We start from the raw sequence: 18,044 nt of genomic DNA, 5'->3' as shown, positions 1-18,044 counted from the left end.
TTCCTCCTCACTCTAGAAGGGTATCTTTTTGGCTCAGGTTTAGCTTCAACTGCCTGTGGTTGGCTACTCTCTTCAGCCTCATTGACTGGAACCTGGTCACTTTCTGGAGTTACATTCTGCCTAGTGTTGGCCCTGTGCTCCACCTTCAGATCACCATCATCATCATCATCAGGTGCAATGTTAGTCTGAGTCTGTTGCTCTACACCAGTTTAGAAACAAACTTGGCTAATCTATTTTTCTGCACTTTCCTGCTGTAAGGAAAATAGACAATAAAAATAAATTAAAAAATAAAATAGATAATATTTATTATTATTATTATTATTATTATTATTATTATTATTATTATTCCAGTGTGTTACTGCTCTATACATTATATTAACCACTTTCGACCTGCTGTCCCTATTTTGAGCATAGGGGTAAAACGTCACAAATAAAAAACTAGTGAAAACACAAAACACACGTGAGCTTGTATATCAGCTATTTGTGGTTAACATGTGTAGTCGGGCAGAAACCTCCATATTTTAACTTTGTGAGTTTTTTCCTAAATTAATGCCCTACTTGATCATGCAGCGTCACACAAAAGCATCAAAAGTAGCAGATCTACAAGCTCGAAACGTGGCGCAAAGCGACGTGTTTTGACCTTGTAGATCTGCTACTTTTGATATTTTTGAATTTGAATCCTGAAAAGTAACAGTTCTGGACATATGAGGTTTCTACCCGACAGAGACGATGTAGTATACACACCTTTTGAGAGTAATTAACTATAAGGTCCAATTGGACTGTAACATCTTATGCAATTAATCTTATGGAATGATGCTGAATGCTGAATCCACTATATGAGGTGCATGGAAATACCTTTTATTGTACAATTTGAAATCACCATTTATTAGCAACTTAGACTCTAATGCCATGACAGCGATTCCCTGGTTCGATTCCCAGACCAGCTCGACCATTGCTCTTTGTCACTCCCTTACTTTCTCCCCCACCTTCACTGTCTCTACACTGACCTATCCAAATGAAGCAGAAATGCCCGAAAAGATAAACATTTAAATTTGAATGCATTTTACTATTTGAATATCCGGATCTGCAGACCCAGTCCGGGTTTCTTCAGGAAGTTGACATTTGTATTTAATAAACAAACAGTACTGGGTTTGGTGATGTTCCATATTCTCTGAATCAGCTTTGTTTGTGTTCGTGTACGTGCTAAAATAGTGACTTTGAGAGATGTTTCACCGTACAATGTAAGTCAAAGAGGAGCATGTTATGAATGATCAATTTCTAATCAATGGAGCAATTATTTTTTATTTCTTGTCCACCTTTGGAGTTACATCATAGCAAGGTAAATACACAACCCAAACCTCTACCAAAGTGGTCTTGTCCTTTAAGTGATAGAAGCTTCTAGATCATGTGACAACAATCTCTCTCTCTCTCTCTCTCTCTCTCTCTCTCTCTCTCTCTCTCTCTCTCTCTCTCTCTCTCTCTCTCTCTCTCAGTGAATCAGGAAGTGAAATTACACACACACACACACACACACACACACACACACACACACACACACACACACACACAAAACAGTGTGTTTTGCATGTGTGTCTGTCTGTCTGTCTGTTTCAACTTTTAACATCAGATTTAAAGAGCAACACGTTGACATTACCAACAAGAGTCAAATAAAACAAACAATAAATAAATACATAATTATGTACAGTCTGTGAGGTTGTTGACATCAACATGTCTCTCTAGTAACTGGTGATGATTAATAAAATAATAATTCTGATTGGCTGCTGAGTGAATCAGGAAGTGAAATTCAAGTTTGAGTTTCCAGTCAGAAGCTTCAGTGGCACGCACGCACGCACGCACGCACGCACACACACACACACACACACACACACACACACACACACACACACACACACACACACACACACACACACACACACCTCTCATGTGACACTTTGATCACATGACCAGTGTGTTTTTAAAGACATTAGATTCAGCAGTGAGATGTAATGAGGCTTGGATTGATGTTTAATGAACATGAACAGCATTTTACCAGCAACGCTGAACACACACACACACACACACACACACACACACACACACACACACACACACACACACACACACACACACACACACCCCATCAGTGAGATGTAATGAGGCTTGGATTAGAGGAGCGTCTGTGAGTTCAGTTAACAGAGGTTCCCGGTTTGATTCCTGACTCCTCCTGGCTTCATGCTGAAGTGTCCTTGAGCAAGACACTGAACCCCTAACTGCTTCTGATGAGCAGGTTGGAGGAAAGCCTGGTATTCATTCTAAAACTGAGCCCTGTGATCCGGTTTACAAAAAAAGGGGGGGGGGAATCGTGTTCCGGTGGTTGGTTCCGGTTGGTGTCACATTATTTTTGTTCCCCACATAATGTGAATCAGTTTGTTTAGTCTCACTAGTCACGCTACGAGTTAGAATTAAAGATGAACAAACCAAACCATTATTATACCAAAAGAAACTAAACGATTATACCAAACTAAACAAGTTTTAAACTAGGGGAATCATTTTGGAGGCGCACGGTGCTGGAGGTTCCGGTCGTGGGTTCCGGCCGCCTGATGACGTAAAGTTATTTCCACTCCAGACCGGACCAGAAACCTGAAAATGGTATTTGATCCCAGGCTACCTTTAACCACTCTGATGCTCCAAGATGTCACCTTTGACCTTTGACCAAGAAGATGTGGTTGAGTTAGGAGGTCAAATGTGACTCCTTTGTGTGAGAACATCTTAGCTTATAAATTAGTAAAAGTAAATTAATAGACTAAATAGACTTTTACTGCACAGCCTTCCAATCCAATGGTCTCTGAGTTCTGTCCATATGAAGTGTTAAACACTGTGTAACACTGCTGTAGAACCATATGTGTGACATTCAGTTTATTTGGTGAGACTATTCTCTTACCAGACCTGAACAGTGTTTGTGTAAAGTTTGGTGTGGATTGGAACCCCCCACCCGTTGCCCTCCAACAGCAACTACATGGGAAACATTATTTATTTTATTCATATTTTAAATATTCTGTAATCACTTCAATCTGAAGTGATTAACTTTAACCTTTAGCCTCCCATCATGTCTCATCTGAAAGCTTTTAATTAATTATAACATTTTACTTTCTTGTGTTTCTCTTCAACATAATCAGAATCATCTTTATTGTCACATCACAGGTTAAAGGTGTGAAGAAGTGGGTGGAATTATTTTTTGTGCAGCTCCATCGTTTTAGTTATTTTCAGAAAGAGAAAGAAAAGAAGACGGGGGGGGGCAAGGAGAGAATAAAAGATGAATGAAACAAAGATATTTACATACTGTATGTACATGAGGAGACATAAGGTGCATAAGGTACAGTATGTACATGAGGAGACATAAGGTGCATAAGGTACAGTATGTACATGAGGAGACATAAGGTGCATAAGGTACAGTATGTACATGAGGTTAGACATAAGGTGCATAAGGTACAGTATGTACATGAGGAGACATAAGGTGCATAAGGTGTACATGAGGAGACATAAGGTGCATAAGGTACAGTATGTACATGAGGTTAGACATAAGGTGCATAAGGTACGTACATGAGGAGACATAAGGTGCATAAGGTACCGTATGTACATGAGGAGACATAAGGTGCATAAGCAGCAGCTATATACCATATATGATTATGTGCAATAATACAGACTGTCGTCTTTCTGGAAACAGATGATGTAACATCTTATCTTTAATCTGATTGGCTGATTCTTCTGAACTAAAGAACGAGTCCTCCTTCATTCTCTTTCAGACTCCAGAACTTCTCTTTCAGTAAACATCTGTTTATTCTGATCTGTTTATTCTCATCTGTTTATTCTGATCTGTTTATTCTCATCTGTTTATTCTCATCTGTTTATTCTCATCTGTTTATTCTGATCTGTTTATTCTCATCTGTTTATTCTCATCTATTGAATTCAGTTCAGTTTTGATCAGTGATGATGAAGATTACAGCCACCCTCCTCATCCTCTCCTCTGTACTTCATGTCAAAGCGATCCCAGGAAGTAAGTACATTATATTTATGTTATTATATAATATATACATTTATATCTACTGTTATTATATAAAACCAAATATGAACAATGCACAATACAAACAAATGACATGCGCACGCACGCACGCACGCACTCACACACACATACACACACACACACACACACACACACAAAAAAAAAAAGAAAAAAAGACAACATTGGGTGACAAAAAAAAAAAAGAGAAAGAAAAAAAAAAAAAAATTCTTGCACCTTTCATTGCTTTCTTCTCTTCCTTATTGTTTGCAAATTCAAGTGATTGTACTTTGATTATTTATTTTTTTGTACTCGTTTCTGTCAAAACATCTTGTATGTTTTGATCTTTGCTTTGTTTTGGTTGTTTTGTGTTTGTATTACTCAGTATGCTAGTATCTCCTTTAAGCATGATGTGTATTAACATGTGCAAAGGGTAGGCATAATAAGCTTAGGCTTCAGCCTACACCTTTTGGTCTGTGTATTACCATCATTATTATTTATTATTTATTTATTATTTATTACTACTATTATTGTAATTATTATTGATGGAAAAAAAAAAGAGAGTTAAAAGAAGAGTGTATGTATATAACTGCTTTACAGACCAAATAAAATCTACTACACACACACACACACACACACACACACACACACACACGCACACACACACATCCTCCTTTTACTACCTGTCAGGCCCGCTGAAAGGCGGGGCTAAAGGGGCCTCAGGCGGGGGGGGGGGGGGTCCCGCCGGCAGAGACATCGCAAACTTCTTCACATAAGAATTCATTTAATTTATATTTGTGTGGTGGTGGACTGGTGGAAATGCACGCTGCGTGCGTCGCGACGTGACTGTGTGTGTGTGTGTGTGTGTGTGTGCGCTGCTGCGCATCTGATCAGAGAGAGAGAGAGAGAGAGAGAGAGAGGGAGAGAGAGAGGGAGAGAGGGAGAGAGGGAGAGAGGGAGAGAGAGAGAGAGAGAGAGAGAGAGAGAGAGAGAGAGAGAGGGGGGGGGGGGGAGTGGTTGCCGGGTCAAATCTATGAAAAAAGCAAAAATTTGGCTTACAGGATTGATTGATTGATTGAATATTTTAAAAGGTCCGTCCAAAAAAGTCCTTGTGGTCTTGTTTCCATTGAGGTCCTTGGTATTCAATTCATAAACATGTAATATTCATAGACCGGCTTGCTTATTGCTCTCACAGAATATGGCAACACTAGAAGTTACAAGTCACGGGGAGAAAAGTAAACAAAACATTGTGTGGATTTATGATGAGACAGAAAATAGCATGTTTTCAACTAGAAATGATGAATTTAGGAGATGTTTGGACGTTGGAGGGACAGCTATTGAGTGCAGAATGTTTAATGTGCAGAAGTGGCTGCAGTGCCTATGAGTAAAAGTGCAAAAGTATAAAATGGACTTGTAATCTCGTATCAAAAGTAAAAGTACTCATTATGCAGATTGTCCCATTTCAAGTTTTCAAATGTATAAAAACCTTTTGAAAATAGCAGATCTACAAGCTCTGTGAGCTTGTAGATCTCTGTGAGCTGTAGATCTCAGCCCTATATAGGCTACATTTCGGCCATTTGAAAATAGCCCTGTAAAAGTACTCACATGGACTGGAGTACTTTTACTTTTGGTAATCAAGGTACATTTTTATACCAATACTTTTGTACCTTTACTGAAATTCATTTTTAATTTACTTTTACTTGTAAGGGAGTATTTCTACATTGCATTATTCATACTTTTACTTAAGTAAAACATGTGAATACTTTTTCCACCACTGGTTATGAACAGAACTGACTATATATTGGCTTGAGGCTAAAGTGGCCAACGTGAAATCACGCAAAGACACCCGACTTAATGTTTTGAGGTCAAAAATAATAATAAATTAATTCAAAAAACGAGAAAAACCCGAAAATAATAATAAGAAATTAATAAATAACTGAATTAAAACCGGAAAAAAATTGCGCGAGGACGCACCCCATGCACGCGCGCGCAAGCATGGGGGGGGGCCCACTTTCGAAAAACTTGTCCCCCCACCCAAGAATCCTGTCATCGGCCCTGCTACCTGTATATACAATATTGAATCAGTGTGAATAAAACGTTTGACAGGAAGCTACTTTTAATATCCAACCTTTCACTTCATATAAGAACCAAACATGATTGTTTAACATGATGATTATGTGTTATTGTCACTGTGAAGAAGTTTGTTGTTGAACGTCATCTTTGTTTTATTTCCAGTGTTCCATGAGAGCATTCTACTCTATAGCTGTTCAGACACAGTTAAAGACTCATATAAAGAGTGGATGATGGGACTGGATGGTGAAGTGTTGCGGTACGCAGACTTCAACAAAGGGAAGGCGGTGGAGCCTCAGCCTCCGTTTGTAGATCATATGACCTACACAGGAGCTTATGAAAATGCTTTGGGTAATCAGGCGCTCTGCAAAGCCAACCTGGACATCGTTCGCACTGCCTTGAAGAAACCACCAGTGAAAGGTACATGAATACTATTAACACAATAGTTATTAACTAAAACGGTTGCACACACACACACCACACACACACACACACACACACACACACACACACACACACACACACACACCTTTACTTATTTATTGGGATTTTCAATATAAAGACATGAATTATGTCAAAATCCAAGATAATACGATTATACAACAGTTATGCTCCTTACACACCGGGGGCGATTTTTTCATGCGAATAATACGTTTTTTTAAACCTTATAAAGTCAATGCAAGCTTCCTTGGAGTGAAAAAGCGAAGCGAAAAAGCGTCTTTTAATCTGCGTATATTCGCATAATCGCCGGTGTGTAACGACCTTTACCATCAAAATAAAACATATCAGAATGTATTCATATACATATACTGTACCCCCCCCCCCCCACCCCACAACGGGGGGGGGGGGGGGGGGTACAGTTTATGCCCGGTTAACATTAGAGTCCAACAGCTGGACAGACAGACAGACAGACAGACAGACAGACAGACAGACAGAGTCCTTGTTAACTCAGCCGCACTAGACAACTGGACACATAGAGAAACAAAACCTAAAACATTTTAATGCCAGATTTCACATCCTGAACCTATTGTAGACTTTATGTAGAGACATATTTGGCTGATGGGGGGCAGTTAGCCTAGTGTTGATATTATACAGATGAATAAAACTGAACATTAATGACATTTTTCATTGTCGACTACTTTCAGATGGATATGTGTACTATGTGGCTTCCCGCTGTGTGTTTAACTCCAGTGAGCTGAAGGACATACAGTACATATACTCACATAATTTCGATGGTGATGAGTTCTTCAGGTGGGACAGTAGAGTAGGTCAGTTTGTTGGATACACTGAGTTTGGTGTGAAGAACGCAGAGCGCCTCAATAAAGATCCTGGAGCACTGGCTAGGATGAGAGCAAACCGAGAGGGACTCTGCAAACCCAACATTGAGAACTACTACTCCTCTGCTCTGAACAAGAGAGGTGAGCTGATCTCAGAGCAGCACTCAACACTCATCACCTCATAAACTATAACATGAAATCACATGATTCTATTCAGAGTTGATTAATGGTGTTAATATTGATCATATAATAATTATTACATATTTCTTTATCTGCTGAGAAACATTTCAGATCCTCTTGATTTATACTGTATCCTAACAGGCTGTCACGCAGTGGAAATAGCAGATCTACAAGCTCACAACATGTGGTGTCACCATCATACACCGAGTATAAATGAAACATAGATCTATAGGCTATGAGCGTTTTCACCTACATATAATGACCTGCCTAAAACAAAGACACCAGGATTAATGTTTTTAAAATATCGTTAAAAAGAACCATGCAGGCTAAAACACACCTCTATACACTTCATTTCACCACCTGATTTTATATTTTAATTATTGTCTTAACTAGTTTGTTTTGTATGTTTTTAATCACAATATTTTACAGGATTATGTATATTGTTTTGTTTGTTTATTAAGCAATATCATTTGCATACAATGATATTGCTTGGTTTATTGTTGTTTATGTAAAGCACTGTGTAACTGTGAATTATTTAATATGTTTAAATTATATTATATAAATGCATTCTACGTTGTAGAAAACTGTAGACTATTGTAGAATCTACAGTACTCTGGTGCCATCTGGTGGCCAAACACTGACATTTACAGTTATAATTTACAATGTAGGCATTTATCAGACGCTCTTAATCCAGAGTGATTTACAGTAAGCAAGGTAAACATGAGGTAATACATCAAATGCATAGAAATAGTAATCTAGGATCATATGTAAACCAATAACCTATCATCAGTCTAAACAGTATAATATCAAACAAATAAATAATATGTACATTTAAACTATCCAAATGATAGGATACCAGGTTGAACCTCGCATCTGTCTACATAATATGCTATCTAAATGATCTAAATGACATTTTAACCTTTGAATAAGACTGCAAGGTTGTCAAGGCTAGGTCAAGAAGGGAGAAGAGTCTAGGACGTGTGGAGCGTTGTCCAGGGTGTTTTAGAGAAGGGAGAAGAGTCTAGGACATGAGGAGCGTTGTCCAGGGTGTTTTAGAGAAGGGAGAAGAGTCTAGGACATGAGGAGCGTTGTCCAGGGTGTTTTAGAGAAGGGAGAAGAGTCTAGGACGTGTGGAGCGTTGTCCAGTGTGTTTTAGAGAAGGGAGAATAGTCTAGGACGTGTGGAGCGTTGTCCAGTGTGTTTTAGAGAAGGGAGAAGAGTCTAGGACATGTGGAGCGTTGTCCAGTGTGTTTTAGAGAAGGGAGAAGAGTCTAGGACGTGTGGAGCGTTGTCCAGTGTGTTTTAGAGAAGGGAGAATAGTCTAGGACGTGTGGAGCGTTGTCCAGTGTGTTTTAGAGAAGGGAGAAGAGTCTAGGACATGTGGAGCGTTGTCCAGTGTGTTTTAGAGAAGGGAGAAGAGTCTAGGACATGTGGAGCGTTGTCCAGTGTGTTTTAGAGAAGGGAGAAGAGTCTAGGACGTGTGGAGCGTTGTCCAGTGTGTTTTAGAGAAGGGAGAAGAGTCTAGGACACGTGGAGCGTTGTCCAGGGTGTTTTAGAGAAGGGAGAAGAGTCTTGGACATGAGGAGCGTTGTCCAAGGTGTTTTAGAGAAGGGAGAAGAGTCTAGGACGTGTGGAGCGTTGTCCAGGGTGTTTTAGGGAAAGGAGAAGAGTCTGGGACATGAGGAGCGTTGTCCAGGGTGTTTTAGAGAAGGGAGAAGAGTCTAGGACACGTGGAGCGTTGTCCAGGGTGTTTTAGAGAAGGGAGAAGAGTCTAGGACATGAGGAGCGTTGTCCAGGGTGTTTTAGAGAAGGGAGAAGAGTCTAGGACACGTGGAGCGTTGTCCAGGGTGTTTTAGAGAAGGGAGAAGAGTCTAGGACATGAGGAGCGTTGTCCAGGGTGTTTTAGAGAAGGGAGAAGAGTCTAGGACATGAGGAGCGTTGTCCAGGGTGTTTTAGAGAAGGGAGAAGAGTCTAGGACATGAGGAGCGTTGTCCAGGGTGTTTTAGGGAAAGGAGAAGAGTCTAGGACGTGTGGAGGGTGAGGGGTTGTATAGGGTTGGATCAGGTATATGGAGGTGTTATACCTTTGGTTGGTTTGTAGGCCAACATCAGTGTTTTGTACTCTGTGAGGGCAGCAACTGGAGGGTCAATGGAGGGAGAGGAGAACGGGGGAGAGCCGGGAAATGTGAACATTTTGGCTGGTTGAAGAACAAGTGTGTTGCAGCTTTCTGGATCATTTGGATGATATACAATTATTAATGATAATAACATGTTCCTACTTCCTATGACGGTTATATAATAATAATAATAATAATAATAATAATAATAATAATAATAATAATAATAATAATCTTATTTATCCAGTGGAGCCCAAAGTGAGTCTGAAGTCAGAGACTCCCCCTCGTCGTGGTGAACACACTCACATGCTGAGGTGCAGCAGCTACGACTTCTATCCTAAAGTGATCCTGGTGACCTGGTGGATAGGTCAAGAACCTTTGACCTCTGGTCTCTCCTCTACTGACGAGCTGTCTGATGGAGACTGGTACTACCAGTACCACTCCTACCTGGAGTACACACCCAGGTACACACCTAACAGACACCTATACATAGAAATACACACCTAATAGACACCTATACAATATATGCTTTAAAAACAAAACAAGTGTTACTCACTTGCTGAAAATTGCCCATTAATTGGTAGGCTAATATTAAGTCACACACACACACACACACACACACACACACACACACACACACACACACACACACACACACACACACACACTCCAGACACAACTACGCAGCAAGCTCGTCGTCGTGCAAGCATGACGAACTCACACAGAGACCCGCGAGCGAGTGTGCTATACATGAATACACACACAGGAATACGCTATAACGTGCATATCTCGTTGCTAAGTTTCTTCTGCCTCTTGCCTTCCTATTTTTCCTGCAATGGGGAGGGAATAGTGGAATACACAATAAACACTAGAGCGGAGGAGAGCCCAGCGGGGCATTCACGCTCCTACACAAAAATAGTCAAACCTTTTTTTTTTCTCCAAAAAACGAAATAATAACTGTAGTATATTTGATAACATAACATACATATTTGTTAGTATAGTATTATTTAACTTCACAAGTCTACAGGTAGCCTACAGTCAGACACAAGAGTGTATTCAGAGGTGCCTTTTGGTCTGAGCTGGTTGGGGGTACAATTAACATTCTCTTTGTTGTTTAGCTGGGAGACAGAGGTCTATGCATCTGTCTCCATCCCCTTTCCTGCTTCATACAGGTGCAAATCGAATCGGGGGCTCGAAGGGTGATCTATTGTTTGTGCCGGGTGGGGGGGCTCACCTTTGAAGCTCACACACCCACATGTACCTTCTCTAGATCTCTCTGTTATATAAACTGTACCGAAATGCATCTTAGTGTGTGACTCAGTGGCCGGCAGGCTGACTGAGAGGACCTCAGGGTCCATGGAAGCTGTTTTGTACTGTTTTGTACTATGCAATAAATGGAAGCAACGAAACCTCACTTACTAGTGATGACTCCTTCATTCTACAACCATTCATTCTCATCTCTGGGACAACAAACTTAACTGCAATATGGCGTTGTTGGCAACTACAAAAGCAATAGAAACCTTTACCGTTTTCAGATACCACATTATGGCGTCAAAGTCGGCAGTCGCGTTGGTTTGTTTTTTTGGGGGCGCAAGTCTCCAGGGATACTGAGCCAGGCGTCGGAAGGACATGCGGCGGCGGGCGGTGATGTCTGAGTTTTGCCTTGCGGTGGGTGTACGGATCACGTTCTCTTCCTGAGACGTGGGGGGTCCACTGTGTAGGTGATCATGGACATCGGCACGACATGACGGCAACTTTTCGAGAATCTACAAGGAGAGGACTTCATGACCAGATCTAGGACGGCTGGACGACTCATCTGGCTGCTCAACATATCTTCTGCGATCGCTAAAGGAGCGCGCTGCGGTGCAGACGGCAGAGCGGAGAAATTGGTGTGTCGAATTTCTTCGTGGCGGGTATGTTGTGGGGAGAGGACAGCGGGTGCCGGCAGAGCGGAGGACTTGCGATGATGGGGTTCTTCGTGGAGAGTGTGGTAACACATCTTCAGCGATCGCGAGTGGAGCGCTCTGTTGTAAACATGCAGCTATCTGTTGGAAAATCTGGGTACGGCGCTGGTGCGCGGCTGGGGTGAGAAGATGACATTGAGGGAGACTGCAAGAGGGACATTATCGGACGGAACGCTGCGCATATGGGACCTGGGATTGTGTTTTTGTGATAATGGTGGGTTAGACTGTGAATTAGGGGATACCTACTAGAATTAACTGTCCCAATATCGACTGATGTAATCACTGATTTGCCCGCCTTTTGTTTATCTGTAGTACATAGGGTGGCGATGTTGGATTAAGTTAATATTTTTTTGAGTTTGGACTTCTCTTCAATGGTTCTCATGTCGAGTAATATAATTGCTTTGATGCCCGCCTTTTGTTTGTGTGTTGAGAAGACCGGGCGACTCCCGTGACGAGGTACATGGAGGGGTGGCGGTGTGGGAACTATGTGATGGGGTTGTTGGAATTTTATTAAACCTGGGGGGTTCTCTGGGTTGGCTGTATGTCTCGCCTTGTCGCTGTACTATGTAATCCTGGTTTTTGTATGTGCATTGTTCTGTATGATGTTGTTTGCTGTTTTGGTCTTCCTGAATGTTTTATTTTTTTCCTGGTTGGTGTTCCGGTCGCTTTTCATGGGGGGCGGGTTCTTTGTGGTTCTTTTGAAATATACGTGTTTGTGAAAGACGTTTAAAGTCTCTCATGGGGGGAATGTAGTATATTTGATAACATAACATACATATTTGTTAGTATAGTATTATATAACTTCACAAGTCTACAGGTAGCCTACAGTCAGACACAAGAGTGTATTCAGAGGTGCCTTTTGGTCTGAGCTGGTTGGGGGTACAATTAACATTCTCTTTGTTGTTTAGCTGGGAGACAGAGGTCTATGCATCTGTCTCCATCCCCTTTCCTGCTTCATACAGGTGCAAATCGAATCGGGGGCTCGAAGGGTGATCTATTGTTTGTGCCGGGTGGGGGGGCTCACCTTTGAAGCTCACACACCCACATGTACCTTCTCTAGATCTCTCTGTTATATAAACTGTACCGAAATGCATCTTAGTGTGTGACTCAGTGGCCGGCAGGCTGACTGAGAGGACCTCAGGGTCCATGGAAGCTGTTTTGTACTGTTTTGTACTATGCAATAAATGGAAGCAACGAAACCTCACTTACTAGTGATGACTCCTTCATTCTACAACCATTCATTCTCATCTCTGGGACAACAAACTTAACTGCAATATGGCGTTGTTGGCAACTACAAAAGCAATAGAAACCTTTAAGTCTGTGGTTTTCAGATACCACATAACAAAGATCAACGGATCAATGTGTGGAAGCGCGGCGCGTTTCAGTGTGTAGATCGGCTACTTTCACAATCTGTCCTAATGTTAGTGCTAATTAACAGCTGCTCACTCACTGCCAGACCGGGCGGGGAGGAGGGGCCGCTTCAGCTCTGAGCAGATCCACATGGACACACATTCAACTTGAGGACGCACGCACGTCATGATTATTTTAGGTGGAGAAAATATCAGTATAAGCTTATCTTATTGCCTATAACGGTCTAGTGCTATGGTGCATAATTGTAGCTGTGTTTTTAATCTTACATTTACATATAATAGTTCATCGTTTAGTTATTATGATGAGCGGCATGGCTCATTTTGGGTGCCCCCTCGGCACCGTGGTGCCCCCCCCCCCCCCCCCGCACCGTGGTACAGAGGGGGCACCTGTGCGTAGGTACTGATCATCCTCATCAAATAGAAAACATGCTGTGCTTTTTGAAGAGGATCATCAGCAGAAAAACTGTGTGTGTGTGTGTGTGTGTGTGTGTGTGTGTGTGTGTGTGTGTGTGTGTGTGTGTGTGTGTGTGTGTGTGTGTGTGTGTGTGTGTGTGTGTGTGTGTGTGTGTTACAGATCAGGAGAGAAGATCACATGCATGGTGGAACATCCCAGCCTGACCGCGCCTATCAAGATGGACTGGGGTCAGTTACTGCATTCTACTATATTCTACTGCAATCTACTGTATTCTACTGCATTCTACTATATTCTACTGTAATCTACTGTATTCTACTGCATTCTAATATATTCTACTGCAATCTACTGTATTCTACTGCATTCTACTATATTCTACTGCAATCTACTGTATTCTACTGCATTCTACTATATTCTACTGTAATCTACTGTATTCTACTGTAATCTACTGTAATGTGTTACACTGCACTCTGTTTTAAGGGTTCAAGGATTCTTCTCTTTTTGTACCTGAAGGTACATTTGTTTTGCAGAAAGGAAACACAGCAATCCAATTAAAAACAAGACACAATAATAATACAGACACCAGAAATAAAAATCAATACAAATACATTAAAACATCCTAAAAAAGTAACCATTCTAATAAGAAGGTCATGACAGGAGCCTCACCTACTTAGAGCTTAAGTGTCTTGTCTAGATCAGGTACATCATCTTTGTTTACTAATGGCTGCAGGTATAAAGACATTTATAGAATTTATAATATAATATAATATAATATAATATAATATAATATAATATAATATAATATAATATAATATAATATAATATAATATAATTAATATAATATTTGTATTGTCAGATGACTCCATGCCAGAGTCAGTGAAGAACAAGGTGGCCATGGGAGCATCAGGTCTGGTTCTGGGTCTGGTCTTGTTCCTGTCTGGATTCATCTACTACCAGTGGAAGAAACAAGGTGATTAGCATGTTTAATTAACAAGTTTCATTAATTAATCTACTACCAGTGGAAGAAATGAGGTCAGATCAACAGAGGATCACATGACATGTGGAACCCTCACATAAATGCAAACAAACAAACAAATAAACACATAATGTAAAGCCACAACCTGAACTGGTTTATATTGGTTTAGAACCTTAACCAGTTTAGACCAGTTTAGACGACCTAGTTAGAGGTCAAAGTGTGTTCTATGTTTTCACATTTAGTCTTAAATAAGAGTCAAATGTTCACATTAGTTCTGATGTAACATGTGACCCTGATGACTGAACCCTAATGTTGTTGTGTTATTGTGTTGTGTGTACATTTATGCATTTTATGGAGAAATACACACAATACAGTACATAGGATTTATTTGTGTGTCTGTTTTAACTGTCTCTCTTCTTCTTCTATCAGGTCGTATTCTGGTGCCGACAGCCAATGACGATCTTTAGACTCCTCCCACACACCCAGGTTCACTTCCTCTTTCTTTTTACTAAACTTTTGTACATACATTCATACAGTTTTAATGTATACAAGTGTATACAACTAGAAAACATACACATAACAACATGCTTGTGTAAGAAGTGAAACAACTAGCCTGGTAAACCATCCCGGTCGCGTGAATTCACATCATCATGTGTCTTCTGCTTCATTTCTTATAATAATGAATCTAATAATCAAATGTAATAATCAAATGATTTGTTGTATCAGACAACACTGATGTCAATGTGGTCAGACGGGGGGGGGGGGGTGCTCTTGGTGAACTGTGTAGTTTGGACCATTCATCATCAATCAAATATAAACATGTCTTACATGACGCAGGAGTTTAGATCCCATAGCCTGAGAGGACGTTCAGGTGACTCAGTTAGGAAGTGAAGAGACGACACAATGCAGCCAAACTCTGAACCAATCATTTGAACACAACATTTCAGTGAACTGAACCCAATGATTCAGTACATTGAACACAACATTTCAGTGAACTGTACCCAATGATTCAGTTCATTGAAAACACTGATCATTCCATCACTAACAGGATCAAAGACAGAACCTTGTGGTCCAAAGGAGAGTGTTCTACCAACTGAGCTGCCCTTCCTACTAAGATACACTATTGACAAAGTATTGGTCAAATGTTGTTTGAATGGACTGAGTTGTTTCTACTTTGATGGTTACTGTAGTTGCAGGGAAGGTGCTGGGAGGTTAGGTTTTTAAGTAGTTTAGGCCTACTAATAACTTGTTCATGATCTATTAACTATTAATAGCATAGTTTTATAAATAATCGTTAAAGCATTAACCATTGACACACATTTAACAAGCTATAAATAACACATTAACTAATCATTTGGGAATGATTAATTTAATTTTATAAGGGAAGGTTATTCTAAAGTGTTAACATGTTCACACAGTTAATACATTCTGATTCTTCTTGGTTTATTGTCTTTTCACAGAACACCTGGGTGTGTTTTCAGAGAAGCAGAGAGTCATCGCTGCCCCCTGGTGGAGAGAGGATGAGATGAGATGAGATGAGAAATACTTTATTAATCCCCAAGGGGAAATTATGGTGTCACAGCAGCACAGTGTAACAATAAAGTTATCAACAGACAAACAAAAACACATCTAAACAGATGGACACAACATAGACCAGGGTCGACACAGGAGTAAATACATGTGTGTCCATTCAGCTTTTAAATACTAATAACAGCAGCAAAATGATGACATCATCAACCTTTTTCACAAATGTGTCCTTTACACAATAAAATATGCTAATTAGCTAGCCAAGGCTAACGAGAATTAGTGTGCAGACTCTGTCTTTTCCCGGTGTTTCGCCCAGTTCGACGGCACGGAACGTCGGAACGGCACGTACTGGCGCCATTATCATTTGGCGAAGTGCGCCATTTAATATCATGCAGGATTTACACACTGCTTTAGCTCCGTGTTCATTGCCAGATTTACAATTGTGTTTTCTGTAGGTTTTAAATGAGGATAGCCGGGTTTGGCTTGTTTTGTGTGTAAATCGCTGCATGTTGAACTGCGTTTCCAAACTGTAATGGCGTCGATGTCTCCTGTACTTGGAATTCACTAAAACGTGTTATAAACATCATTGATGAATGAATGGCTTTTGCTTTTTGATATTATGATAAGTTTAATTGATCATATCTATAGAAAATGTAATAGTGTCTCTTACCAGGCGATTAAAGCGGATAACCTCGGGCCATTGTGTTGTGTTGGATCCTCTGTCCAGTCAGGACAACATTCCAATCGGACTCTTGTTTAATTTGCTAATGTAGCGTTCCTTGTCGAGTGGCAACAAGGTTCTGTGCCTGTGATCTGGCAAGCCATGACACCTGCTTTTTAAATTGGTATACTTTTACAGCATATGAGTTTGAAAACCCCACAACCCTCGGTCTATACCAGCTGGGGGAAATCTGTGTTTTCCCCCGAGCCGACTCCACCACCCTAGGTACGACCCACTGATGACACTACGCCGTGTGGATGTATTCCCCCTGTGGTGTGTGTGTGTGTGTGTGTGTGTGTGTGTGTGTGTGTGTGTGTGTGTGTGTGTGTGTGTGTGTGTGTGTGTGTGTGTGTGTGTGTGTGTGTGTAGAGCTGAGGATGGATCATGATTGGTGAACCAATCCGACTGCTGTCCAATCATGGTCTGGTTGGCCTTTTAAAAGCAGGAAGTTGTCATTCAACAACAGATTTGTTTGCAGATTTTGCACAGGCGGGCAGAGTGTGAACCAGCGTCACCCATGGTAAATGTAATAGTTCATTTATAGTTATTGCTACTTTTAAATGGGGCTAACAATGGAGTGTGTAGCTTGTGGGGCAGAATTCTGCCATTAAGGTGCGCTCCACTCTGCTCGCCCTGTGGTAAGGATGTTTTTATTATGTGTGCGTAATGTCAGGTTGTTTTGAAATGTGTGTCAATGTATTAAGCTATTTAATGCAGTCAGATTGTTTTGTGTACATGGTATGTAGTTGTATGTTTTAAACCCACTGTATTTATATAATGATGATGGTCCATTTGAACTCCTATTTGATGCCATGTCTGAGCATAGTGAACTAATATGTGTGTGTGTGCTCTTTTGCAGTAAAACGACTAACCTGAGTTAATTACTCCCTTTTTGTGTGCTGTGGCTTATCTGCTCTGGACAATGCTTGGGGAGATGTGTTCTATTGACCAGTTGTATTGCAGTGGCATAATATTTTTTAATAATTTAATGTGAATAAAATTTAAAACTTTTGCAGCGTCATGGTGTCATTGCTGAGCCTCCTACCCAGTTTTCAAAGCTCTGTTAAACGAACCTCCTTTTAATGTTGAGCCTTAATTGGCTTGTTGGTTTAAATCCAACTGGCGTAATCAGTAGTATTTATGTTTTTAGTAACCCCTATTTTGGCCAGGGTGGTTACATATGGATTTAATTACCTCAAAGGACTTTTCCTCCTATACCACCTTCTATTCATTTAAAAAGTAAACCCTCATGCCAGACCGAGTCCAAAGCTTTCTGGAAATCGACAAAGCATGTATGAATCGTTCCTTTGATTGTGTGTGTGTGTGTGTGTGTGTGTGTGTGTGTGTGTGTGTGTGTGTGTGTGTGTGTGTGTG

The 18,044-nt window shown here is 40.7% G+C and overlaps 1 protein-coding gene across 2 annotated transcripts in view; it reads left to right on the top strand.

The window, feature by feature from the left end:
* Positions 1-17,627, top strand: part of LOC308104776 (H-2 class II histocompatibility antigen, E-S beta chain-like) — a 202,072-nt gene extending 184,445 nt beyond the window's left edge. Inside the window, exons 2-10 of one of the 2 annotated variants that reach the window (XR_013934854.1) lie at positions 3,971-4,054; positions 6,293-6,547; positions 7,273-7,545; positions 9,948-10,164; positions 13,609-13,676; positions 14,303-14,416; positions 14,852-14,908; positions 15,883-16,965; positions 17,040-17,627. Coding sequence is in view for 1 of the 2 variants with exons in the window: in XM_080455299.1 (XP_080311425.1) it covers positions 3,988-4,054; positions 6,293-6,547; positions 7,273-7,545; positions 9,948-10,164; positions 13,609-13,676; positions 14,303-14,416; positions 14,852-14,889 (1,032 nt within the window). In the remaining variant the exon portion in view is untranslated. Of the gene's footprint in view, positions 1-3,970; positions 4,055-6,292; positions 6,548-7,272; positions 7,546-9,947; positions 10,165-13,608; positions 13,677-14,302; positions 14,417-14,851; positions 14,909-15,882 lie in introns of both variants that reach the window. The other variant, XM_080455299.1, reaches the window with a different exon arrangement.
* Positions 17,628-18,044: the final 417 nt, after the last annotated feature.

This window comes from Gymnoscopelus braueri (assembly GCF_963280865.1).
Source record: "Gymnoscopelus braueri genome assembly, chromosome: 1".
In the NCBI taxonomy this organism is placed as follows: Eukaryota; Metazoa; Chordata; class Actinopteri; order Myctophiformes; family Myctophidae; genus Gymnoscopelus; species Gymnoscopelus braueri.
Note: the sequence above shows the minus strand (reverse complement) of the source record. Positions and strands in the feature narration are given on the sequence as shown.